Genomic DNA, 27,742 nt, shown 5'->3' on the forward strand with positions numbered 1-27,742 from the left:
TCATGATGCAGGTGTTCGCTCTCGCCGTCCGCCTACTTCTAACCGTTCCACCGTCTGCCTCCCGTGGATCTGTGCCTTCCGTGAACCTGCCCTACCACAATCAACACATCTTGGATCAACCTGCAGCGTCATCAGTGCTCCATCTGCCATCACTGCCATCAGTCTACAGTCGCCAACCGATTTTCCCGACTCCAAAAATTCGGACATGCCCGATTATTCGGTCAGCTTCGCGGCACCGCCATTCTCCCCATAGACCATAATGTATAACAACTGCGGAAAGTTCGGACACCTTGCAACCTCTCGTCTGATTTTTCGGACTCTCCTTGAAACAACTCGGTCGAGAGCACCGTGCACCGACTCAGACCATGCATGGTTCGACTTGCTGAACGCCATTTTTGTTTTGAACGGAGCTTCCTTGCTGCCCCACGAAGTGGCGCTACTGGAAATCCCCGCTCATCATCATCGTTTCTGCCTGGTTCGATAGAGTGGCTCTGCAGCAGTTCCGGTTTCAGCTTAGTAAGCCATGTCAAGACAATACAGCAGCTGATTTGTTTCTTCGCGCACGACGCTGTGAGCAGGCCGCGTTTTTTCGTTTGTGTGACTGGTGTCGGCAAGATGGTGTTTGCTTTGTGTGCTGTGTCAAGGTTTTGGTGATCCAACGCGGCGTACGGAAACATCGCGTTAAGTGTCTAACGGCGCCGACAGTGCCCGCGCAGACTGCGCTGCGGAATGCCGGCAAGCGGGTGCCGGGAGGCCTAAGATTTGCCGCCTTCCGATGTGCTCCCTACAGACGCGGAAAATGTTCCGCCGAGCCTTGCGCAGTGGTTGCATTGCGATTCCGGACACCGTCTGACAGTTTCACAGGTGGTGACACTGCAGTACTGACATGCGCAGAACTCGACAGCGGCGAGATCATTCGTCAGGTTTCTGCTGCACCGCCGGACGATGACCGAGTCGGAAGTTGACGCACCATTTGCTACGCTGCCGTCGCAGTGCGGATCGTCTACAAGCAGTGACTGTGCATTCAGCCGACTATAGCAACCGTACGACCCTCTCCGAGATTCAGGCTTACCTGATTGCGCGTAAACGGAACAGCGTGCAACGGCGCATTCGCGATTTCTAAGCCTACTGCCGAGCCCGAATAAGTGCGTGGAAATAAAGGATTTCATTTTTTTTCCGTAATCTGCTTTTTCGGACACCTGTTTATTCGGACATTTCCGCAGTCCCCGTGAGGTCCGAATAAACGGTCGGCGACTGTACCGCATCTCGGATCATCAGTGGACAACCCCATCGCCAGGAACATCATCCGCTATTGCTACAAAACCCGTGCGCTCATCGCCACCGCTCTGTGGGCCCGGTAGCTGCGCGACAGTGCAGTCTACTAATCCGCAGCTTTTCATGATGCAGGTTGGTAATAAATTTTCTCTGTTCGCTAAAAAAAGTAGTAACCTTTTCCTGATGCAGCTACCGAGCCCTCAATGCTGTGCCTGTATTGTTGCCGAATGTTCGCATGTTATTCGTATTCTCTTGCTATTGTCGGGTGACGTAGAAACTAACCCAAGCCCCGACCGTTTCAACACCGTACTTGCCGAGCTCCAGAAACTAACTGCCGGGCAAACCGCGTTATTGTCCGATTTACAAGACATTAAACAACAGCTGAAAACTACTGACACAACATTGGTCGACCTAAACAAACGCATGGACGCTCTGGAATCCCACTACACTACCCTTTCTGCTCTCCACTCTGAAATAGACACCCTGAAAACTTCAACAACCGAACTTACCTGCAAGGTCGACAAACTGGAAGCACGAGTGGACGACGCAGAAATTCGCTCCCGTCATAATCTCATTTTTTACAATGTTCCGGACACTAACCCCGCTGAAACCTTTGCAGACTCGGAACAAACTGTCATTCGCCATTGCTCTCAACAACTAGGCTATGACATCGACCCTCATTTAATAGAGCGTGCTCACCGTCTCGGGCGTCACTCACCTAATCGTACCAGGCCTATCATATTAAAATTCACATCGTCCAAAACTAAAGAACGCATTCTATCATGTGGTTATAAACTTAAAGACACGAACTACAGCATTGGCGAAGACTTTTCCGCTTCCGTCCGTAACACTCGCAAAAATCTTGTAGCCTATGCCAGATCGGTATCTGACAAGTTCGCCCTGCGCTTCAAAACTTTGCACATTGGTCCGAAACACTACACATTCGATGAAGCTTCACAAACAGTAAAAGAAGTGAAATAGCAATCATCTCACCGTCAATCGACAGGCCATTCTAAGCATGTTCAACAATAAGCACTTTCATTGTCAGCTATTTTTTCTAACGTGCGCAGCTTCATTTCTAAACGCGACATTATTTCAAATATCATCTCATCTTACGCCAGCAACCTACTAATCTTGACGGAAACGTGGCTAAACAGCGACATCTGTGATAGTGAAGTCCTTGCCGACTTGCCTAATTTCCCTGTCTTCCGCAAGGATCGCCCAGATAGGAGGGGAGGCAGGGTACTGATTGCAACCAGACATGAACTATCATGTTCAACCATTAATATTTCATCAGACATAGAAATGTTATGGGTCTTATGTCACGCTTCACCTCAGTCCGTTTTGATTAGCGTTTGCTACAGGCCTCCTAACAGTCCGGATTTCCCCACAAAACTAAATAATGCAATAAATGAAATTAAAACGAAGCATCCAAACACCTGTACTCTTTTATTTGGAGACTTCAATTTCCCGAGTATTGATTGGCATAATCTAACTACCACAGGTAACAGAGATGCTAACGAATTTCTTGATGTTTGCCTTAATTTTAATCTTGTTCAAATTATATCGGAGCCAACCCGTGTAACTGAGGACTGCGCTAACATTCTCGACCTAATATTAACGGATAATCCGGAATACGTTCATTCCATCACGCATCTACCAGGCATCAGCGATCACCAAGTCATACAAGCCGACTTCACGATTAAACCATTTTCACGGACAACTAGCAAACGTATCATCTGGCTTTATGATAAAGGAAACTATACTTCTATAAATAATGAACTTCGCACATTCTTACCCCGTTTTCAGTCTGACTTTAATCAAAGAACTATCCACGATAACTGGTACTTGTTTAAGACAAAAATTGAAGGTTTGGTTGACAGGTTTATTCCGAGCAGAAACATAAGAACTAACCCGCTAAACCCTTGGTTCACAAACACACTCTAACAAAAAGAAGCGTCGTTTTCGTTCAGCCAAGTTACGGCCTAGTCAGAACGCTTGGGACAAGTATTATGCAGCTGAAAAAATTTACCTACAAAATGTGCGAGAAGCCAAGCACTCTTTCATTATGACCTGCCAAACATGTTGTCTACTAACCCCCGTAGGTTCTGTCAAGTCATTAATCCCCAGAATACACGCACAATTTCCCTCACCGATGCATCAGGTGAAACTATCTGTGAATCCGAATGCGCTGACATTTTTAACGCAGCTTTTTCATCCGCGTTTCCTAATGAAACCGATCCGGTTGTTTCTCCAAACCCCGCAATTATTCAGGAGACAATGCCTTCACTTGTATTTTCTTCAGAAGGAATTTTGTCCCTAATAGAAAACTTAAAACTTTCATCCTCAGCTGGCATTGACAACATCAACGCTAAGATACTGCAGAACACCAAAGATACATGTTCATCTCTGTCGTGCATGTTATTCACTCAGTCACTCCTCACAAGCCAACTGCCCAAAGAATGGAAACAAGGGAAGGTCGTTCCAGTCCACAAATCAGGTAACAAGAACTCTCCTCTAAATTACCGTCCCATTCCTCTAACTAGTATTCCCTGCAAAATCATGGAACACGTCATCTATACTCACATCATGGCATTTCTCGACTCGAATAACTTTTTCAATCCTGCCCAGCACGGGTTTCACCGTGGTTACTCCTGCGAAACTCAGCTTGCCACTTTCTTACACAATCTGCACTCTAACCTTGATTGTAATCTTCAGTCTGACGTAATATTTTTAGATTTTGCTAAAGCCTTTGATAAAGTGCCCCATAAACGCCTTCTTATAAAGCTTTCCCGCTTAAATTTTGACCCTATTATAGTGAAGTGGATTGAAGAATTCTTGACTAATCGTTCACAATTCGTCTCCATTTAATAATAGGAATTCTAATTCAGTCTCTGTAACATCAGGCGTCCCACAGGGATCCGTGCTCGGCCCGCTACTTTTCCTAATATACATAAATGATTTACCATTAAACATAATATGTAGCATACATATGTTCGCGGATGACTGTGTGATATATCGTGCTATTACTTCCACCGCTGACCAATCTTCTCTTTGAAGTGATCTTAATGCAGTCCAGGACTGGTGTAACGAGTGGCTGATGGAACTTAACCCGCGTAAGTGTAAATATTCGTCCATTCCCCGTTGCCGTAATTCTCTCCTATTTCCTTACGTAATTACTGAAATTCCGCTAGAACTAGTTCATTCGTACAAGTATTTAGGAGTAACACTTTCGAGCGATCTTTCCTGGAATCCTCATGTTACTAACCTAATATCATCCGCGAACAGGATGTTAGGATTTCTAAAACACCATTTACATCATGCTCCTCAACATGTAAAATTGTTAGCCTACAAATCATTTGTCAGGTCAAAACTAGAATTCGCATCGCCTATTTGGAATCCTCATCAGGCATACCTAATTAATGATCTGGAATCTGTGCAAAATTGCGCCGCTCGTTTCATTCACTCGTCATATTCCTTTGACGTCAGCGTTTCCTCCTTAAAAACTGCATCCGCATTATCCCCCTTATTGCTCTGTCGTCGCATTGCCAGTCTACCTTTATTTCACAAATTCTTTCATAGCCCTATGCGCATCGCACCTTATATCCTTCCTCCTACACGCGTATCTCACCGCACCAGCCATCAGCTACAGGTTGCCCATCCCCGCTCACACACTGTCACGTTTTCAAATTCTTTTTTTCTTCGCACAGCTGCAGACTAGAACGGCCTTCCTAACGACGTTGCCGTCATTATGTGCCCATCCAGGTTAATCGAAAATGTAAAAAAACTTCCTGTTATTGTGACACTTATGTAATGCTCCATTTATTGGAGCCTTTAAGGTAATAAAATTAAATTTAATTCCCTGATTTTTCCCAGAGTTTTACTAGACTGCTCAAAATCCCTCAGAATTTCCGGTTTACCGGTTTTCCCGGTTGGTAGACACCTTGTTAACGCACGCGAAACAGTCAAGCCGTAAATATTTACTTCATTTTTTGGCGTGTACAAGCGTATCATTGGCGAAATGTTGTGCACGCAGTCCATAGACAGCGCGCAGGTTTCCCGGACTGCAGTCACCATCGATACTGATGTCACAACGTGGTAGCCATGACAGGTCGCCTGCTCACATAGCTTCTAGCGCTTCCACGTCGTCATCGTGGGAGACGACGTGGATGATGGCCCTTCCGCATTCGATGCAATTAGTGTGTTGACTGCCATGAGGCCGTTTACAGAGAAGTGGGGACTGATGGAGAAACTGGCTCGTGGCCCTGGTGAGCTTGAGGATGCCGTCATCACTGCAAAGTCGCTACGGCAGCAAGTGCAAATTAGATTTCTTGCTGCCTGCTCACGAATAAAATTTCTCTGTGTGTGCGTCCGAGTGACAACAAGTTTTTTCGGCCAGTAAGTCTGTAGCCGCTGATCTGCCACTGTCGGTTAATTAGTACATCGCTTAGTGCATACCTGATCCACGTTCCTCATCAACTTCGTATTAAGGTTTTACTGTACAGTCGCCGACCATTTATTCGGACCTCGCAGGGACTGCGGAAATGTCCAAATAAACAGGTGTCAGAAAAAGCAGATTAAAAAAAATATGAAATCCTTTATTTCCACACACTTATTCGGGCTCGGCAGTAGGCTTGAAGAAATCGTGAGTGCGCCGTTGCACGCTGTTCCGTTTACGCGCAATCAGATAAGCCTGAATCTCAAAGAGGGTCGTACGATCACTGGGCCTCTCCGATTTTCGGAGTTCTGGCCACCCGCTGGCAGCCAGATGGCAGCCAGCTAGTTCCAGTTCTGACAGGAAGTCACGTGGGCTGGGATCCCAAGACAACCCGAACCTGCCCAAAGTTTGCAAAATCGAACGCCGGTACAGCTGGCCAAATGTAAACATGCTACCAGCATGGCAGCGCCCGGCGAGGTCGGCGCGCGCTCGGCGTAGTCGGCCCGTTTATGCGTTGCCAGCTTGAAAATATATAGTTGCATTCAGGAATACGATCACTTTCGCGCGACTCGGAGCAGGACGTGTACCCGGCCAACCTCGCCTTGCGCAGCGCAACAGATGGCCTCCAACACGGCAGATGACAAGACGCAAAATCGTGATTGTAAACTCGAAAGCGATGGCTGGAGGATCCCTGCTCGCAGCAATCACGTCGACCACCGGCGACATTGATGAGTTAGCGTTGTGTCATCACAAGACATGAAAAAGCAGGTTATCGGGTTCATTTCATACGCATAAAATTTCGCGCCGACCTGCTTGGGCTTCGATTTCAGAAAGTTTGTTGCGGCTGATGGTGCTTCTCATTTAAGGAGCTGGGGACGCGGCTGGCGCGTGAAAATGCACGTTGCCTGTGACCAGCGAAACGTTCCACATGAAAAACATTGGTCGCAATCATGAGAGCAATAAGCCAATGTACATGTGTCTAAATGTACCGAGTGCAATCAGTGTATTCTTAGATCAACAGCCAGCAGTTCAAATACACATCGGTTTCGAGCTGCCACCTAAGCATACGACGGAGAGATGGAGCGAACACGGGCTAGCTGCAAAGCCTTCGCTAACTGCAGAGGAAGGAGAGATATACATATGCGAGAGATGTCAAAAGGAACACCACCAGAGAAATACGAACCCAAAATGTACCGCAATGTGTGAATGAGCGATTTACGAACCCAAAATGTACCGCAATGTGTGAATGAGCGATTACAACTTGCCTGGAACACGATGCAGATAAGATGCACACATGAGAGCGCGGCGCGCTGTTCACCGCCGTGAAGAAGCAATCAGGGGACGCACACATATACACACACACAAAAGCTTCAAAGGGTTCACCACGGCTCGTATCACACCGCTTCGCGATGCAGAACGGAGCGTTAGCACCTAAAAAGATAACGCTAGAAGTAAGGAAATCCGAAGATGACCGTAGACAGTGAGCTGAGCGAGGTAAATTAAGTCCTCAAGCGCCCACGTTGCAATCTGTGAAGTCCCCGTAAAGATGGCAGCGAGCGCCCTTCGCCTCTTTTAGCCGTCTGCTAGCCAGAGAACTTCCAGAACACAGCCAGACCAAAATCGTCCTGGCAGGTTCTGGCAGCCCGCAGGTAGCCAGAACCGTCCAGCGCGAGCAAAAGGAACGCCCGGCGAAAGTGCGTAGCGCGGTGGGCGAAGGTACCCGAGAAAAACGAAGACGCTCCCGGCTGGCAGCCCGCGGGTAGCCAGAAGTGGAAAATCGAAGAAGCCCACTATAGGCGGCTGAAAGCACAGTCACTGCTTGTGCACGCTCTGCATGCGACGGCAGCGTAGCACATGGTGCGTCATCTTCCGACTCGAAGACATCGTCCGGCGGTGCAGCACAAACCTGACGAATGATCTCGCCGTCGTCCACTTCTGCGCTGTGGGGATGCGCGACTCTCACGCCTCCCCTGAGATCTAGTTTTCCCACATAGCTCGTCTCCTGCAGGGCGACTTCGCCCGCCGCGTGACTTGGCGCCCACGGCGGTCGGAGTGGTTGAAGTGCTGTACGAGAGATGGCGCGAGTGTTGCGCTGCTAACGCCGCCGACAGGCGAGGTTACTTCGGCGCCGAAAAGAAGGCGCTGGCTCTCTTTGGGACGGGACAGCAAGCGGGACGGACGTGCCGTGCCGCACGTGCGCCGACCCATGCTTCTGCAAGACCGTCTCACGTGGCCGCCTTGGAATGCGCCACAGTTCGCATGACAGTACGCACGAACGACCAGGCGTTGGGATCTAGCATGGGGCGAACATATTCGCTCGCGGTGAGTCGGACTTCTAGATTTGTCGGGCGCCCATCGGCATGTTTTGTGGATAGCAACTCGGCTAGCAGGCATTGATCTATGAAAGGTGCAATAAATGCCCTTGTGATTGTTTGCACTACTGTGTTGTCGTTCCTTTGTCCCAAGAGCACGGAGGAGAACCCCACAGCGCATGTCAGTACAGCAGTGTCAGCACCTGAGAAACTGTCAAATGAGACGGTGTCCAGAATCACAATGCAACCACTGTTCAGGTCTCGGCAGAACATTTTCCGCGTCAGTAGGGAGCACATCGGAAGGCGACAAATCTTAGGCCTCCCGGCACCCGCTTGCCGGCATTCCCCAGCGCAGTCTGCGCGGGCACTGTCGGCGCCATTAGACACTTGACGTGATGTTTCCGTACGCCGCGTTGGATGACCGAAACCTCGACACAGCACACAAAGCAAACACCACCGTGCCAACACCAGTCGCACAAACGAAAAACGTGGCCTGCTCGCAGCGTCGTGCACGAAAGAAACAAATCAGCTGCTGGTTTGTGTTGACATGGCTTACTAAGCTGAAACCGGAACTGCTGTACGGCCACTTTATCGAACCAGGCAGAAACGATGATGATGAGCGGGGATTTCCAGTAGCGCCACCTCGCGGGGCAGCAAGGAGGCTCCGTTCAAAACAAAAATGGCGCTCAGCAAGTCGAACTATGCGCCGGTCAGAGTCAGTGCATGATGCCCTCGATCGAGTTGGCTCAAGGAGTGTCCGAAAAATCAGACGAGAGGTCGCAAGGTGTCCGAGCTTTCGGCAGTTGTTATACATTATGGTCTATGGGGAGAATGGCGGTGCCGCGAAGCTGACCGAATAATCGAGCATGTCCGAATTTTTGGAGTCCGGAAAATCGGTCAGCGACAGTATATAGCTGAAAACCCTACAGCACACCACTCCTCTTCCGGACTATACCTACAGAACATAGCGAAAATTTGGGTGCAACTGGAAGCAAAAATATGAGCCAGCGTCTCCTCAAAACCGAAGCAAGGCTTCTGGCCTGGTCATAGCAAATTGCCTAGGTAATCCAGTCAGTGCCTGACAAGTCAATGGAACAAGCCACACCGGGGCAGGCAAGCCAGCAAGTTTGAGTGTATATCGCGGAGATCTTTCACAGATTTTCACAGAACAGCGACATGACCTCCGATGAATTTCTGCTCATCCGTTACAAATGTTTGTCACTCAGAAACAAACATCGGCTCCATCCCCAGTTGCCGTCTGTGTCGACGCACTTACAAACCTTGCAATGGAAGTTGCGAGTGGAATTAAAGGGACTCTGAAACAATTTTGACGATTTTCTACAAACTTACTGAGTCATTAGAGCAGGTCCTTCTGATCATTAATTGACACAATAAAGTGCTTCGCGTAAAGCATGCAATTTATTATAAGGTTTTAAAAACGCACATCACTGCCGATCACAGCACACTGCGCGGCGGAATTTTAAGCCGCCCTGCTACCCATATGACGCAAAACAGCAATATGACGTCAGTGGGGCGAGCTATCCAATTGGCTGACCAGGGCGCGTGATCAATAACTTTTTTTATAGTAAACAAATGATGTTCGTAATAGTTGAAATGTTAGTTCATTTGTTTTTATAAAAAGAAAGTAACATAAAAGGTATGCAGAAGAACAATGTTTCAGTACACTTAAGCAGTTCCGGCACACAGCAAGTGTCATCTGCTTGTGTTACAACGCGCTCTGTCTTTGACGAGAGCTCCGCCGTCACAGTCGGTCTGTCTTTTCGCGAGCGCTACGATTAGAATTTGTTGCGTTGTGGACTGCAAACATAGCAACTGGCAATATGTCAGGCTGCGACATCCGTGTCCCTCTGCAAGCCAGTAGACTAGCGGACTGGCTGCAGTGCACCGGACTGCTGCTATCCGATCAGCGCCAGGATTTGCGCGATTGCGGCAGTCACTTTACACCGGAAGATTACTAACGCAATAGCGTTTCGCGAGTCCGGTATTAGGGTGAACGCAAGCGCAAAGGGTACAGGGGCTGGCCGTGTCCCCTTGCGTGTCGTTTCAGGGGATGAACAGAAGCGCAAATGTGAATGGTCTGCACAGTGCGGCCACCTGGTGACACATAGCTCAACCACACACAGTAGCACTAACCAAATGTATTCTTCTTTGCTGCTGGTGTAAATTTTTCGCAGGAGTAATCGTTAACACGTTGCTTTTGTAAATGTTTAAAATGTTTTACGCTTCGTTAGAGCAATGTTAGCTCTTTCTTCGGCTCTCTGCGCCAACGGCGGGTCCGTGGAGACCAATCAGGCAGCTCACGTACGTCTACGCTAAAGTTTCATCAGCTTGAGTTTATACTTCCACTGTTCCGTAGAAACATTCCGCTAGTGTGTGGTTAACAGAATACCAGACACGTTCCGCGCTGCGACAGAATGCTCGCAACGCACGCTGCTGCTTCGATAGCTCTCACTTGAGGTCGTCGGCCAAATGGCTAGCGGAGAGTTTTCGCGCGGGCGGACTCCAAAACAACCGGAAGTGGACGATGTGACGTTGCATCGTGACGCAGAACCAGTGAAGGCAGAGCTTAGCCCCGATGGCTCGGTGAACAAGTTGAGGAGGAAAAGCATGGGTAGGGAGGAGGGTAACTTGTAATCGCTGGTAGCTCCATTAATACGCAACGCTTTGCTTAAATTGTGGTGTGAATGTTCTACTTAACCTGTACCCTTTAAGTCAACGTCTGCTTGCCGTGCTATGCCCAGTCTTCTGTAATGACACTGTCACAGCCTTATGTGGGCCATGCTTGTTGGCTGGCCTCCAGAGTGGAGGACACACATAACCAAGCCCTTGGGTAGTGTTGCACTTGAGCCTACCCAGTGAGGCAAGAGCCACATATCACCGGGAAATAACAAGTGCGACCCAGACAGCCCACAACCCAGCCAGCCCACAACGCACCCTTGGCGGCGGCAGCCCTGGATGTGGAGGCGGCAACTTTGGCACCACCACTGCCGCCAGTCTTGCCCTTTTTGCCCTTGCCCTGGCCGGCTCGGGGTGGGGGCAAGGGCAGGTCCGTCTCCTCCTTGGGCATCTCGGTGATCTTGGTGAGGAACAGCTTCTCCAGGGCCTGGGCCATGAGCACCACATCCTCGCCCGGCTTGTTGTACACATAGCAGTTGGTGAACATGGTCTTGAAGTCCTCGATGCACTCCTGCGCCGAGGAGTAGTAGCAGTGCTCCAGGCGCTTCTTGATTGTGCCAAGGTCCATCGGGTGTCTAATGATGCGGTGGTAGTCGGGCAGGTTCAGCTTCACGGTGTCCACAGGCTGCTGGAAGGGCCAGGCAAACTGGTGCTTCCACAGGGCCTTCATGACCACCTTGAGCAGGTGCTGCAGCTGGTTGGTAGTACGCTGCCGCCGCGAGGCCGGCGGCACAAACGGCGGCTGCACCACCCCGTTGACGGGCTCCAGGATGGGCTCCTCCCTGGCTGCAGCACCGCCACCGCTGCTGCTGCTACTGTTGCAGTTTGGCTCAGTCCCACTCTGCATTGTACACGGAGGGGGGGTTTACTGCCACATTCTCTAAATGGTTTGAGACTTTTCAAATTGGTCACCAGATGTGGCACAACTGATTGTGACTAAGCCCCCCACGTGCTCCATCGCGGATGAAGCGTAGTACTAAACAAAGCCACAAGCAGAGGCAAATCCATCATTCTTCCCATGCTACGGCCAACGACCGCAGTGTCACATTTAACTATGGTCTCAACTCTGTTTACCAATCTTCGTTTTTCAGGTGTCTGAAAAGAGGATTGGAACGCTTGCATGCACATAGTATTGCCACACGTCTAGAAAACGAACCATCAAATACTTACCTGTCTTTGAAATCGCTTTCGTTTTTCAGGGGTCTGAAAGCGCCCAGAATATACGCCCAGCCCATTCAATGCTAAACACATACAAAAAGACATTCACAAAATAAATGCCGATTCTCTGCTATTTCTTACCGATTTAGGGTACTGTCTGTGCTTTTCAGGTGTCTGAAATCAGCACACCCCCATACAATCACTCAACGGATGGCAGAAATTTTGTAGTTACACCACCATTCACGTTGGGCAGTAATGTGTAAAGAAAGAAACATGCGGGGCAGCATTACCTCCATTACACATATCAAACACCTTTGGCAGAATACATTACTGACAGCACCAATTATTTGCCATTATTTACCAAAGTCATAGGAAGTGTCACCTTATTATACATCATGCTTGTGTAGACCTTTGGCTGCAATCCATCACACCTGGCCTCCCACTTATAATACCAATGTTTTCAAGAAGCACCTGTTGCCACCATTGTTCCGTGCTCGCGCTACAAAGCAGCTGCAGCCCACTGCCTGGAATGGAAGCGGGTGCCAAACCACTTGCCAAGGCCTGCCCGCACCATCCATTGCCGAGCAGGGTAGCAAGTTGAGCACAATTGTGGCTGCCAACACTCTCAGCAGCAACACTGGCTCAAGCAGAAACGCTTCCAGGAGGAGACTACCGTGTGTAACAATGCTATATGCATGCGCAACATTGCCCGTGTCAATTCCAATTATCGCGTCATGCGATCACTGAACGGCATTTGGCCACTGAATCCAGCAGAAATAGCGATGTCGTCGGCCATGTCGCTGGAGGCTCAAAACTAGTCGACTTAGTAGTCTACGGCCACACCCAAACCAATGCACAAGCCAAGCCACTGAGTTATAAAGGCTACATTTGCGATTTGCTCTAATTTTCGCTCGCCATTGTTAGATACGGGACCTTTTCCTGAGCCTGCTTGGAGTTCACCAGACCACATCGAATCGCGTCACAGCTAATTAAGGAGCGCAGAAGCACATCTACCACGTCTCGAGGTGCGGCACGTGCAAACAAGTTGGGGGCCCCCACCTCGTGCGCCACATCTGGAGCTATTCACTGCTCGACTCTTCCCGAAAGTGTAGCAGGAGCCTGGCACTGTTCCAGGTAACGTGGGTCCCGAGGCAAGACTGCTGTAATGCACCGTGAAGCCCTGGGAGCAATCCCCCCGGTCCACCTTTGTGATGGTAGTTGCAGACCGGGAAGGCAATACCGCCAGGAGAAGTTAGCCCTCGGACAATTGGAGCCCAAGGAGCAACCCTCTGTGCCGGGTGCGACACAATTGCAGGGGTGCCTACCACTGGCCGAAAATGACGCCACCTGAGCGGGCTCGCCGATTGGCCGAACGGGACATGACTTCGAGACACCGAAGGGGTTAAAAGCCAGAGACCGGGAGCAGCAACAGAGCATTCCTTCATTCATCTCTTTCGAGCTTCTTGCCACGGGCTGCAGCATCCGAGTTGCTGCCGGCCCGTAATGACTGACATATTTCTTTGTACTCTCACTGTAAATAATGTAAATAAACCTCCAGTTTTCATCTCAAAGTCCTCCTCAACCTCGGCCAACTCCCGCACCCAACGGCAAGGTCCAAAATCTGGGGGACAGCAATTGGGATTGTCCTCCAGATCTAACACCATGCAAAAGATAGCATGCTTGGCACTGTGTGAAGGATGTCGTTGAACCTAAAAGCTGATGCACCTTGCTCTAGCCATACGAAATTGAAGATATCCATGAAAGTAGATATCTCCAGTATTTCTGGCTCCAAATTATTTGGGCCTTCTAGCGGTCCTTGTACAGCTTGAATTGTCGGTTGGCGGCTGCACTTGCCATATGCAACACAGACATTGTTGTGCTCATTCATTCTGAGCATTGTGATACAGTAAAACCTCGTTAATTCGGCCCCCATTAATTCAGTTAATTTGGGCGCACGGTCTGGTCCCGTCTAACATGTACATAACCCTACGGCATGAAACTCCCATTAATTCAGACATATTTGGTCGTACTTCGGTTAATTCGGGCAGTTCGCGGAGCTCAAGAGGCATGTGAGGCATGCAGGAGCAGGTGGCATTAGGGGGGTTATGAGAACAAAGAAAAACTGCGCAAAAAAGGGACAAGACAGAGAAAGAACCACACGACACAGGCGTGTGGATTAGGGGGGTGTTCAAATCGCACCCCCAGCGATGGCATCTCTAATTAGCTTGCGCCGATCTCAAAGGCCATGCTTGCACGTGCTGGGAGTGCCGAAAGGCCGGAAATACGTCAAGGCCGCCATGTTTATTGCTACATAATAGTGCGTTCTACAATAGTGCTGCCGAGCATAAGCGACCACCAAGCTGTATTGTGCGATATGAATTTGCAGTATGTGAGAGCTACTAACAGTGGTCCACGGCGTACCTATAGCTATCAAAAAGCACGTGTCAGTGATATGACTCTGGCTCTAGATTCCTACTATGATGCCTTTGAGTCACAGGCTGAATTCATGAATATGGAAGAGCTATGGGAAGTATTTAAGAACAAGTTGCTCGAGATGCGGGAAAGATATGTACCACCATGGGTTATGTCCGCGTGGAGCAGCAAAGTAAGCCGCAGTGTTCGCGACACCTGAAATGGAAGGCCAGGCAGAGAGTGCACATTTGCGCTATATATCAGAAAACCCTTTGGTGAAGCTTAAAGACAAACTCAAAAACAAAACTGAAGAGAAGAAGGTAGCTATGCAGACAGCCAAAGATAAATACTTGAGCACGTTACACCTGCATATTCAGAAAAGACAAACTGTGGCAATTCTTTAAAATGAACAGTAAAGACGTGTTATCAATCTGGCCCTTGATAGCAATGGTGCTACCGTCCATAACGATATTGATAAAGCAGAGTGCTTTATCTCGTTTTTCAGTTCTGTATATGCTGCTCATGTTCACTCAGAACACCGTGGCACGATCAACCCCAGTGTTGGGTGAGCCCATGGACGATATCATGATTGACCAACGAGGAATAGAGGGTGCTCTCAAAACATTGAATGCGTCTAAAGCAACTGGGCCACATGCTTTGTCACCAGCACTGCTTTCTTTGTGCCCACGGGAGGTGTCCGAATATCTGTGCGTAATCTTTACTAAATCTTTACTAGAAATCTCTTTACCAGATGACTGCAACTTTACTAAATCTTTACTAGAAATCTTTTTACCAGATGACAGCAAACTTGCCAATGTCGTCCCTGCGCATAAAGGTGGACCACAAAGTTTTGAATTACCGGCCTATCTCGCTTACTAATACTTGAGCATTTGGTTTACAATAATCTTATGAGCCACATGAATGTGCACTTTTTGCTCAGCCCCCAGCAGCATGGATTTCACAGTAGATTTTCCTGTACAACACAGTTGCTTGAACCGACGCATGATTTAGCAGGAGCTTTGGATGAGGGCTTTTCAGTTGACTGTTTGTTTCTAAATTTTAAGAAGGCGTTCGATGTTGTCCCTCACTCTTTACTTATAGAAAAATTAGAACTGTATAATATAAACAGTTGTACTTAATGGCAAAACATGCCGTGAAGTTGATGTGTCCTCTGGCGTGCCCAAAGGATCAGTCATAGGACCACTTTTATTTATCTATATAAATGATATTTGCTCCTATATTTCTATTTCATCGGAGATCAGGCTTTTTGCCGATGATTGGGTTTTGTACAGGACTATTCATACTACCCATGAATGCAATGTTTCAAAACTACCTGTACAAGGTAAGTGGTGCAACAAGTAGCACATGCTCATTAACTTGAAATAAACTGTTCATATGCGTTTTTCGAGGAAAAGAACAAACTTATGTTACTCTTTAAATTCAACCATGATATTATTGGTTCAGGTGCACGAACATCTCGGCATTTACTTCACACCTGTTCTTTCTTGGAGCCGTCACATTGATCATACCACAACTAATACCCCTGACACATGGGCACACTAAAGTCCTTTAGGTAAGGGGACATCTACCGGAAAGGCGTTCAAGTGCAGTGACACACGACAAAGGAGTATCTCCTTTACGGCAAAGTTCCTCTTCGGAAAAGGAGATCGTGCAACTACTTTTCGAGCGGACAAGGAGTTACTCTCGCACACAGCGTGCACAACTCGTCAATAGATGGAAACCTGCCACACAACTATGGTGCCCATAGGTATTTTTTTATCTTTCGAAAATGTTTTAATTGTTAGCGGCAATATAATTTGTCGAATAGTGAAGATTTCCTCTAGCTATACTCTCAAACGCTCGCATAACGTCGCTAGTGCCGCCATATTGAATTCCGGCAGTGTCGTCGTCGTTTGCTGCGCGTATGTGGTGTGTTCACGTCGCGAGATGGAGACTGCACAATCAGCGGCCGCAGGAAATACCCAGAAGAAACCACAGTTGTTGGAATAACATATTGAATAAAACGCGTTACGCCTGCACGCACAAAGGAAGGGATGACAAAGACGTGAAAAAGGACGACAGAAACGGGGGCATCACCAATGAACAGCACGCACAGCAAAACACCGGCTGCACATAGTTGCTGGACTAAGTTAAATGGCTGCTAACAACGCAAAAACGCGAATAAAATAAACGACCATAAGCATTATTAGCCGTCAACAATGAAAAAAATGTATTTCTAGGTTCAACAGTAGCTAAGTGTAAATAAATGCGGCGCTTTTTAGGAATGTTTTCTCTCTTGTGGCTTTAACAGCCAGCGCTGTTTTTCTTGCGGCGTTCATCTGAGGAACTACCTAAAGAAGTTCAGTGCGGTGCCGTGTGTCATCGGCGCAACTCCTTTCTGCAAAGGGTCCTTCAGAGTAGCAAAAGGGGTTTACTGGAAAGGACTTTAGTTATGCCCGTGTGTCAGGGGTATAAAGCATCCTGCGTTCTAAGTTTCCTGCGCAGAAATGCAAAAAAGTTGCCACTGGAGAGAAAGGTATCACTGTACAAATCAAATGTCCGATCTGTTCTGGATTATGCTTGTGCTGTGTGGGATCCGTGGTCGGCATGTGACGTGAACAGTTTAGAAAGAATTCAAAGCATAGCCGTTCATTTTGTTTATTCAAATTACACCAAGAATTTCAGTGTTTCAGGAACAAAAGAAAGCCTCGGTTGGGAACCACTACAGCAACGCAAAAAAGATCTCAGAATGAAACTCTTTCACAACATATTCCACTTTCTAACAGGCATAGATCCCGGGCAATATTTTTCCAAGCCTCATTACGTTTCTCAACGGCTGGACCATGAAAATAAGGTTAAAGAAATAGCCTGCAAAGCTGAAGTGCTTAAAATGTCATATTTCCCCAGAACCATAAGCCAATGGAACAAGCTACCATCCGATGTCGCGATGATTCTCTCAAACGATGTACTGTATTTTCAAACTCTATACGCCCACTGAAGTAAAATAGTGTTTTTGTGTGTATGTGCGAGTATGAAAGTGTTCTGGGTACATGTGTTGTTTTGCCTGCTTTATTTATTGGTTCTTTGTTTCCTTCTCCCCCCACTGTAATGCCTACGGGCACTGTGGGTATTGTGATAAGTGAATAAATAAACCTACGTCTTAAAAAACATGGTGGCAATGACGTACTTCTGGCGTTGCAGTTGCTTGTCTGTGTGCAGGTCGAAAAGTACGCATTGAAACTCGGCATCGAAGACTTCAAGGCATCGGAACGCTGGATCGACCGATTCAAGAAAAGACACGGCCTGGTCTTCCTAAGCGTGTGCGGCGAGAAAGGGGCTGTGAATGAAGGCATTGTCGAAGAGTGGAGGGCCGGATTAACCGCACACCTAGCCAATTATGATGCCTGCGACATTTTTAACGCAGATTTTAACGACATCTAAAGGCTAAACCCCATTAGCGCGATTTTGTGCGCGACAGCGACTAGCGACGGGTTCGCGCGACGGATCGGGCCGTCGCTTTAACAGATCGCTTGGTCTTGTCGCGCGATCGCTCGGTTTTGCAAATCTGGAATTCGTCGTTCATCGCCCGGAAGTGCTATGAGCGACCAGCCAATAGCGCAAAGCCATAACTGGATGTACATAACTCCAGTACTTCAGATTGTCGTACGGAACAAGCAAACGATTGAATTTTTATAGGTGCAAGGATAAGAACCTACTGCAAGACTTTCAGAAATATTTTATGCTGCTTTTTACAGTAAAATAAATCAACTTAAGCTAATAAAGCACGCGTCACACTAGTTTCGGCACCTGTATTGCTGCCCTCATACCAGCAACACTGGGGAGACGTCGCTCAAAGTCAACGCTCGCATGGGGTGCAACTTGTAGGCGACGAGCGAACGCAACAGCCATCTCCATCGCGTCACTTGTCGCTGTCGCATGCAAGATCGCTTGCATGGGGTTTATACTTAATGCATTTTAACGCAGCTCTCTTCTACAAAGCCCTGCCAGATAAAACCATCACATTTAAGGGGGACCCTTGCGCTGGCGGTAAACGAAGCAAGGACAGAATAACAGTGTTGCTGGCTGCCAACATGACTGCCACGGAGTGGCTACTGCTATTGATAATCGGCAAAGCAGAAAAGCCGAGATGCTTCAAAAGCATAAAGAAACTTCCCGTAGACTCACTCGAATCAAGTGGCGTGGATGACCTCATCTATATTTCAGGCCTGGCTGTGCAACCTGTGCCGCCGCTTCTGTGTAAAATTTTGTGTAGACAAGTGCTTGAGCACATGTTGCTCTGCATGGAGGCAAAGAAAAAATATGATGCAACTCTGCTCAGTGCAGTGCACATTGTGGGGCATGTGTGGAGCAACACGCCACCCGCACTAATTGCGAACTGCTTCCGACACAGCGGCTTTGTCCGTGATGGTGATTCTTTGGAAGCCGGGGATGCGGATGTTAACCAAAACGCAGAGCAAGATGACAGTCGTTTCGACAGACTTCTGCCTCTGGACGTCCCGCTAGACGAATACATCCACAACGACAGCGACGTCGTTGCCAGTTGCCTCAACGACAAAGAAACACTGAATGTACTAGGCGACGAAGAGCCCGTCTCTGATATCGAAAATGCGCCCGTCATGGATGCGCGCGAAGTGCCACCCCACACTGATGACACCCTGAAAGTTTTTGGAGGACACCTGTCGTTTCTCCCGACAGCGCGGACTGCACCACCTACAAGAACTCCGAAAAGTTGTGCTTTCTGCAAAAATTTCTCGTGCACAACAAGCAACAATAACCAGTTCTTTCATGAAGTAAAGGTATGCCTATGTTTCAGTCATTTCTTGAATTATTGTCGAAACCTCATTAATTCGAAATTTGGTTAATTCGGACATTTTCTCCGGTCCTGTGAAATCCGAATTAACGGGGTTTTACTGTACACACCTAATGCCAGTGGCTACCGAGTTACGCATGTTATGGGTCTCCTTTCATGAAGTACTTCATACGTAAACAAAGATTTTTCTCTTTGCGGCCCTCATATTCAGGCTGTTGCGGCCTTACTACAAGCTGGCTGCCAAGGTGTGCAGCACAGGGAGGACCATAACACTACCCTGGTCTTTGTTTGCAGTTATATGCAAACTGCAATTAAAAGTATGCAGCAGGCAATTGAGCAGCAACACACCTTACAGTTCCAGTTAGCCACCACGGTTTCAAGTCGCATAAAACTGCCCAAACATGCAAGACTCACCATTTCGTTATGGCTACTGCTGTCCTGGGTACCTCCCATGCTGAAAAGAGAACACAAGTGTTTGTTGTGCCAATCATCTACAAGCAGGCGCCACAATCTCTAGACATGTATACAGCTTGCACAATCATGCTATGCTTGGGACCACCCTGAGGCAACGAATGCTTCTTCCACTCTCTCCCGTGCCTTGTGCAGGCGAGAGATGCAACATTGCAGACAAGTGGCACGTATTCTGCCCCAGGCTCCTTCCTGCTAACACTTGTTCGCACTCGCTTAAGGCAGTGGTTCTCAACCATGGGTGTGTCAAAGACCTCTTGCAGGTTGACCCCACGAGAGGGGGGTGGGGGGGGAGGTTGCAACTAAGGATGGAAATATGTGTCATGTGAAATGGACCCCGTTTGTTGATTTTTATTATCATGTTTACATAGCTACAGTAGAAGCGTATCGTATCGCCTATACCCGTACACCACCATTTACATTAATTTTCTTGTACAGCTATCGAACGCCACCAAGTATCACATTTCATAGCTAGCGCTTTCGCTTCAAGACTACTTTTGCTACAGCGTTTGTACGGGCAGTGCCGGAAGTACCTGCATGTCAACTACATTCAATTAGGGTTTTATTTGAAATGTTTGTGTAGACAAATTTGCGATACTATTATATTGTACAAAGGTACCATATGGGTCATTCCACGCTAACTGTCCCAACCTTGGCGCTCAAACATCTATTTAAAGCAAGAACTCTTTCTGTAAAACATTTCTGCGAAAAAAAAATTTGTAGCACTGCTAGGAAGATGTGAAATTTTTTATAAAGCTCGAAAGTAAGAGTTGGAAAACGCACTGTCAAAAAATTTTATCTTCTTAAATTAGGCAAGCACACGATTTTCCCTTGAGAATGAAGATAGGCTTTTCACTTAAAAAAGGTGTTATCGGTCTTAACGTTTCCGTGAGTTTCTATACGGCACTAAATGTGCAAAATTTGCTGCATATTGGGAATTTTTTTGCAGAAAGATAACTTTTACTGAAAGGTTATATTTCATAGTAACTAATTGCCAGCAAGTTGTATTGTAAGAGAAAAATAATTTGGGACGAATATAACATGAAACGACTTGTACAGCTGGCGACAAAGTTGGAAAAAAAAGTTAGTTTTGGCCTATGTTTAGTCATAAATTTAGCATTCAGGTGGTCGGGGTAAAAATACACTAAAGAGTATTTATTAGAAACATCCATTGTCTACAAACAGAAACTTTTACCAAATTACTTCTTGGTTTAAGCAAGAAAAAAATTTTGAATTTGTGTTATGCAGGTCTCTGTGCTTGCACGTGTTTCCCCTTCGTAGGAAAGCGTCCTAGCGGTGTTAAGAACGGCCAGCTGCAGTGCAAGTTTGCCAGCCATTTATGCCAGCGGTGGCAACCTCATCTTGGAACGCCGCCGCCAACCTCTAGCCACAGCGTGACTAGGTCGACTGTGTCGGGAACAATATGCGCGCCCTCCACTCTCCGTCGCTTCAGCTAGGATACGTTTGACGAAGCAGGCTTTATGCTGAAACTGCCACCGTTACGCTCTAGCCTCGTCGCCGTTGCAACTGAATGAGTTCGGCGGGCCAACTATTGTTACCGAACTCCTGATCTGCTACGGGTGGGGGAGTTGCCGCGGGAACGTCGTCGTAGCCTCCTTCCCACGCGCAGACCAAGACGCAAGACAATGTGCTACCCAGGCGCGCTACCCGGGTCGGCTCCGAGTTCTACGAAGCCCCTCCGACGTCGGCTCCGGACCGCGCGCGCGCGGTCCGCGGCGACGAGTTGACATCACTCCTCTAACATCATTGCCAACATGATCGCTAAAACAAGATTGTGTTGGCTGATATTTGCTGCATGTTTGGTGTAAGAAAGCAACAGATTGTTTTCTTATTCACAAAGTGTTCACACATTTTTAAATCTTAGTGTGCCGAACTGCACACTGTACTCCCTGGCGTAAGTTTCCGATGCAGCGTGAGAACGCTATGCAGGCCGTCGTTGTACGGCGACATCTGGTTAAATGCGCTCTATTGGGGCTCGCATTTTTTATTGGCTAGGTTAATAATTTCTAATAAAGCACTCAAGTAAAAACTTGAGCTGATTATCTTGTCTAGATGTTCCTCCATCAACTCAGGAAATTTTGCATCCGCGAAAGTTCTCACCGCTAGGACGCTTTCCTACGAAGGGGAAACACATGCAAGCAGAGACCTGCCTAACACAAATTCAAAATTTTTTTCTTGCTTAAACCACGCAGTAATTTGGTAAAAGTTTGTTTGTAGACAATGGACGTTTCTAATAAATACTCTTTAGTGTATTTTTACCCCGACCACCTGAATGCTAAATTTATGACTAAACATAGGCCAAAACTAACTTTTTTTTCCAACTTTGTCGCCAGCTGTACAAGTCGTTTCATGTTATATTCGTCCCAAATTATTTTTCTCTTACAATACAACTTGCTGGCAATTAGTTACTATGAAATATAACCTTTCAGTAAAAGTTATCTTTCTGCAAAAAAATTCCCAATATGCAGCAAATTTTGCACATTTAGTGCCGTATAGAAACTCACGGAAACGTTAAGACCGATAACACCTTTTTTAAATGAAAAGCCTACCCATTCTCAAGGGAAAATCGTGTGCCTGCCTAATTTAAGATAAAATATTTTGACAATGCGTTTTACGACTCGTACTTTCAAACATTTTTGAAAACTTCCGATCTTCCTAGTGGTGCTGCAAATTCTTTTTTTTGCAAAAATGTTTTACAGAAAGACTTGTTCCTTTAAATAGATAGTCCTCAATTTTTTTTTTTCAAAGAAATCGATGGCCGAGCGCCAAGGTTGGGACAGTTCGCATGGAATGACCCATACATTAAAATTTTCCAGTACTTCTACAATTCTTGCCATGTCTAGTGGTAGCAGAGCATGGCCACCTCAGCTTTTATCAAAGGAAACCTGCCACTTGGCTACATTAACACCACAAAACCAATAGCTCGATGACGCTAATCCATTATCAATAAGGCAGGCACTGTTTAGACGTACGAAGTGTACCCACGTGGCAAAAATCGCACGCGGCCTGCCCTATCTGCCACTATTTTTATTTGGATAGCCAGCAGCATCCACCTGTCATCCTGCAGCAAATTCTTTCCCATAATTCGTGCTACAATATGCTTCTGTTTGCATGTGCTACTGAAATGCGCATTTTCAATCTCAAACTATCCCCGTTTGGCACATTTTACGCAATACGGCTTCTTAACAAATTACATTGTTTACATGAGATGCGATAAGCGTGAAAGTTGGTACGATACGCTTCTGCCGCATTCATCTAAATGCAGCTATTAATTGCATAAGAAACACATTGTGTACAATACTGCAGCAAATTATGGAATTCACAAACGTGAAATTGACACTATTTATTGGCATGCACAAATAACACATCAAAAGTACACTGACTTCGCTTTTGGTAGCTCGTCAATTCGTCGCATGGTTGCACTTCAACATAGCTGTACGTCTGCACTGACGTTAAGCTGGTTGCAATACTTGCTTTTCAATAAGTAAGTCTTGGAAATGCTCGCTCACATGCATATGCTGTCAAATACTGTAACAACAATCTTAAGCCTTTATGCAGGGCAGGGTTCAGCTGTCCTGAGCAAAAATGGTTACAGCATGCATGAGCTCACTTGGAGCATTAACACTTTCCATGAGCAAAGTAACTTGCCCATTTGCTGGTCTGGAGCAGACTCTAGGACTAACTCATTAGGTGGCAACCTGAGTGTGCTCTGCTCCAATGTGTCCTTACTGTCTCTTTATTGCAAAGCCACTCAGCAACAGAAAAAAATCACCTTTTCCCACCCAACTCTGCCAACCTCAGATGCCCCTCGCTTTGTCACCAGACAATGCAACAGTACTCCACAAGTCACAGATAGGCACGCTTAGTGAGGAATGAAGGGAAAGGTTCTCCCAGCCCCTTGTGTTCTGCTAGAAAATGCTCACTTTCTCACGAAGCTCGAATACCCTGGCCATTCCTAGCGATAGCAAACACCTTTATGTGTAGGAGCACACGGCTGGCATTCCGAACCCATCTCTTCGCAAAGCACTTTTAAAAAGTGGCTGGCCTTGCTCTGATGCTGTTGACAACTTCAACATGCTGCATCACGCTTGCTAGATCTTGGCTCAGTTCCTTTGTGAAGAATACAATGCATAAATACGAGTGAACTGTTCACTTGCTTGACAAAGTCTACCAAACCTGCCAATCATTCCACGGGCACCATCAGTGCACAAGTCCCACAGAACACAAAAACTTAAGAGCATCGAAGCCTTTCACCTTCAACTCCTTGCACAAACGCAACTCTCAGGCGTTGACCAAGTTAAATGCACAAACATGGTGAGCCCTGGGCTGCCAGACACATCACAGCTCTCACAAGAATAAGCTTATCTGGCTTTGCACATTACACGCCATTTCTCTAGTTCTTCGTGTAACTGTGCCCTTGCAGTGTGGCATTTGTTGCAACTTTCTCACGCCCGCGTTCCCTATAGCAGTGTTGACAACTTCCTTCGTGCAAGGCATGAGCAGCGTCTCGCAGATGGTGCAAGGCTTCATCTGCTTGGCTACATGGCAGCTAATGAAGCAGAGTAATTATTGCGCTAGTTGGTGTCCATGCATTTGCTGTGACAGTCACTAACGCAAACTGGCGCACTGCCCTGTCCCAACCAATAGCTTTGTTCGCACTAGTAACTATGTCGCAACTAATGATGCAGCTGGCTTTTACTGCCACTACAAAGCTTGCCAGCTGGAACGAAAAGCTTCATACAGTAAAATCTACAAAAATAGCTTGGGTCGAATGTGGCACCTCGACGTAAAATACAGTAAAAGCTTGTCAATAAGAACTCCGCAAGGATGCTACAAAAATTCGAATTATACAAAATTTGAACTAATGAAAGTGAGAGAAAAAATTGCTCGGTTAAGGTGCATATATAGTCCAACGCAGCGTGAGCACATCCCCGTTTGGCACTCGCTAGGTCACGTTGGCGAGAACGATGTATATAGCTCGAAGCACTGGCACACCAACGTAATCGGACGCCGCCAATGTGGTCTAACGTTACTTGTTCACTGTACCGTCGTCCCCAACATCGAGATGGTTCTTGCTCCATCCGGGCATTCGTGGTGCCAACTGCACCAACCCACAATGCATGGCGCGGAGAATAAAAGGTGCCCCCGCCACTTTGCCGATGGTCGTAGACAGCAGTTCAAAGTGTTCAAAGCGGCACATGGGTGGGGATCGTTCCGCACATGCTCCAAAGAGAACAGCAGGCGTCGCACGCGCCGATGTTTAGAGGGGACGGAATTTCGGCTGGCGCAGTGTAAGCAGCATGCGCAACTGGTCTCAAGCGACACGCAGTGAAAATGTCGGACTATAAACATGCCTTTGCACCGCTGATGCCCGTGCCAGGGAAAAAAGCTGCGCTCGAAAATGCACTTGCGAAACACACAACTTCCTGTGACGATGGTTTCCATTGTACTTTCGTAGCAGCACCGGATGCATGCTGCTGAGTTCCACTATGCATACAGGCGGCTGCCAAACACATATCCTAGCGATGCTGGAGTACCATGTAATAGCCACAAATGGCAAAGGCTATGCTTTTTGGTACTGCGAGTGTCTATAAACATCACAGCCGCCATGTTTCACACCTTACCTGGTACCGCTTTTCGACAGAAAGCCTCGTAGAGAAAGAGCACTATGCTTTTTTTACATCTTGGAGGTTACTCCAAGATGTAAAAAAAGAAAAAGAGAAAAAATAAACATGCAGCCCCGTGTCCGGGTTCTTATCTTGAACCTCTTGAGGGAGGGAGAGAACCGATCTGCAACAGAGGCGTAGGCCATGCCTGGCCAGGCGCGTCTTACTCCAGTCAGGCCTAAGCAAAGGGCCATAGATATAAAGAGAAAAGCTGCATGGCCCACGCGACAGCGCCAGCATCGCCAACGTGCTCCCACGCACTAGCACTCTCCCCATCCACAATGGCACGGAGTTCGAGTTATCGGTGGCAGTGCTGCTTTCAGTGTGAATTAGCGGGATGCACTACATACTGCTTTCAACAGATTATTGGACGGACCACAGCAGCTACTTCGACTTATCCGAAATTTCAAATTAACGAGTTGCGAATTAACAAGCTTTTACTGTAGTCTGCAGGGATGTTGACAACAGCATACGGCTTAGGTGCAGACAATACACCACGCACTAAAGAAGCAAAACGGACAATTAATAGAAGAACGCGTTCAGTGCAGTTGTGCACCTCCCAACGTGCCGGCTGTCACAAGCACGCAGGAAAACTAGCAGATATGCCGCTGCTCATCAACAAAGGGTCAATTGCTGGCCTCTTATAAAAGTGGCTTACTATGTGACTTTACTCTGCTTGGGTTTCTGGAACTCCGGCTTCAGTTTCTTCACTTGAAAGCCGAGGTCCTCGTCTCGATAGACTGGGTGCTCTGTCCCGAGCTGGGTTCGCACGAGGGAGCTCTGTGCAAGCACTTCTTCACCGCACACAATGCATTGTGGCTTGGCACCAATTTCTGCGAGCCCAAACTCCATAAAACTATCCTTCAACCCTCGTAACTTCCGACATTGTGATGGAGCGAAGTGCACGTCACATGAGACACTAGCGTAATAAGATCATCAACACAGACCTTGTCAACACTACCAAGAAGAAGGGCTCTCAGTATGTGCCTAGCATCATATGGCCTGTCGGTATGGCATCGTCCTATCAGCACTAGCAATAATGGTGGCTTCCCCTTTTGTAAGCACCATGCATAGCACTGCAAAAGATGCGATGCACTGCACACTCTACGCGTGAATTCGACACGGGCGCAATTCACGGCGAGCATGCATGTGCACACGATAGCTTCGCAGACCCCAAGAATGCTTTTGTACACCACTATTTGAGAACCACTGGCTTAAGGTATTGTTTACTTTTAAAACTACAAATGCACGTTTCCTCAGTCCACTGCAATACTTGAAACACAACTGGAACATTCGACATCACGAAAGCAGTCCGGTGCCAACAGTCCATGAAGGTGCCCAAGTCTAGTCTGCCTCACTTGAAATGGATTTCACCAACGGAGCTCTGGACAAAAGCATGCAGCAGCAATGGACAACAATGGAAAAAGCCATCCATACCGCACTCTTTCTAAGTGCCTCTTGGGATGAGCACACCTTCCTTACAGGGAGGGAGCAATCTGGAGGAGACGTGCAGCACAACCTACAGAAAGACAAAACAAGGCATCAGCAGGGTCGTAGGGGGGAGGGGGGGGGGGGGGGACAGTTTTTATCGGGAGGCTTGAGGCCAGAAATGACCCCCCGAGAAAAACTGTGCCACAACCAGGAGGGAATGAATTACTGGGAGATCTGAGGCCTGGACCCCCCAGCAGACCAGAAAAGCCACAATGTCACTGCAAAATTGCCGCTTCCACAAGGATATTATGTTGACCACACTGCAGATTACTTGCTAGCATTATTCCAGAGCTACATGTGCAAGAAAGCTCAGTGTAATTAAAACTTCACTAAAAACAAGCACTTAGGGTCGTGCACATTAAAAAGGTCAGCATTTGCAAACCCTGCATCAATTCAGCCACAGTGCTGCCATAATGGCATTTCACGCAGTAGTTGAACGAACTTTTGTAACTAAAGAGCAGCGGAAACTCCATTAGATGCTGTGTACTGATCATGTGTGCCTTTTCATAGTTCCAGCTTGCGTCGAGCCACCATAGTGGTGCTGTGCAATGTGTTGCCATGCAATCTGTGCACATCACCCACAACTACTCTTGGCTGCAACACTCAACCACGACATGCGTGGATTGCAAGCATGTTCGCTGCTTGGAATTGGAACAGTGGGGCTCACAGTGGTGCCAGTGACAAAATGAGATTTGGAGCAGACAATACAAATTGCAAAGCACTTTGGAGCAAATAAATGCTAACTGCTGGACACATCGTTTATTAGTTGGAACACTAGAAAGTGCCTGCTTGCTGTAAAACAATGTTGCTCGACCTCTAAACAAAAAAGGGGGGAACCTACATTTGATTATCCCTTTTAATTTAAACGAAGACAACAAACCTGTTGACAAAATGTGCTATAATTAGTTCATTTCAAATTGACAGAATCTGCTCAGACATTGCCTTTGATATCTTACGATTATTCAGCTGCCAA

The 27,742-nt window shown here is 47.3% G+C and overlaps 1 protein-coding gene across 13 annotated transcripts in view; it reads right to left on the reverse strand.

Annotated features, from left to right (window-relative positions):
* The window catches only part of LOC139052803 (bromodomain-containing protein 3-like), a 253,023-nt gene that overhangs the window by 204,512 nt on the left and 20,769 nt on the right, over positions 1 to 27,742 (reverse strand). For 7 of the 13 annotated variants that reach the window (XM_070529934.1, XM_070529935.1, XM_070529927.1 and 4 more), the window contains 4 exons: positions 19,538 to 19,577; positions 12,022 to 12,054; positions 11,893 to 11,925; positions 10,981 to 11,563 (listed from right to left, as the gene is read on the reverse strand). In XM_070529934.1, the coding sequence (XP_070386035.1) occupies positions 10,981 to 11,563; positions 11,893 to 11,925; positions 12,022 to 12,054; positions 19,538 to 19,577 (689 nt within the window). Of the gene's footprint in view, positions 1 to 10,980; positions 11,564 to 11,892; positions 11,926 to 12,021; positions 12,055 to 19,537; positions 19,578 to 26,715; positions 26,798 to 27,742 lie in introns of all 13 variants that reach the window. The other 6 variants (XM_070529923.1, XM_070529924.1, XM_070529929.1 and 3 more) reach the window with 3 other exon arrangements.

Source organism: Dermacentor albipictus, unplaced genomic scaffold, assembly GCF_038994185.2.
Source record: "Dermacentor albipictus isolate Rhodes 1998 colony unplaced genomic scaffold, USDA_Dalb.pri_finalv2 scaffold_36, whole genome shotgun sequence".
Lineage (NCBI taxonomy): Eukaryota > Metazoa > Arthropoda > Arachnida > Ixodida > Ixodidae > Dermacentor > Dermacentor albipictus.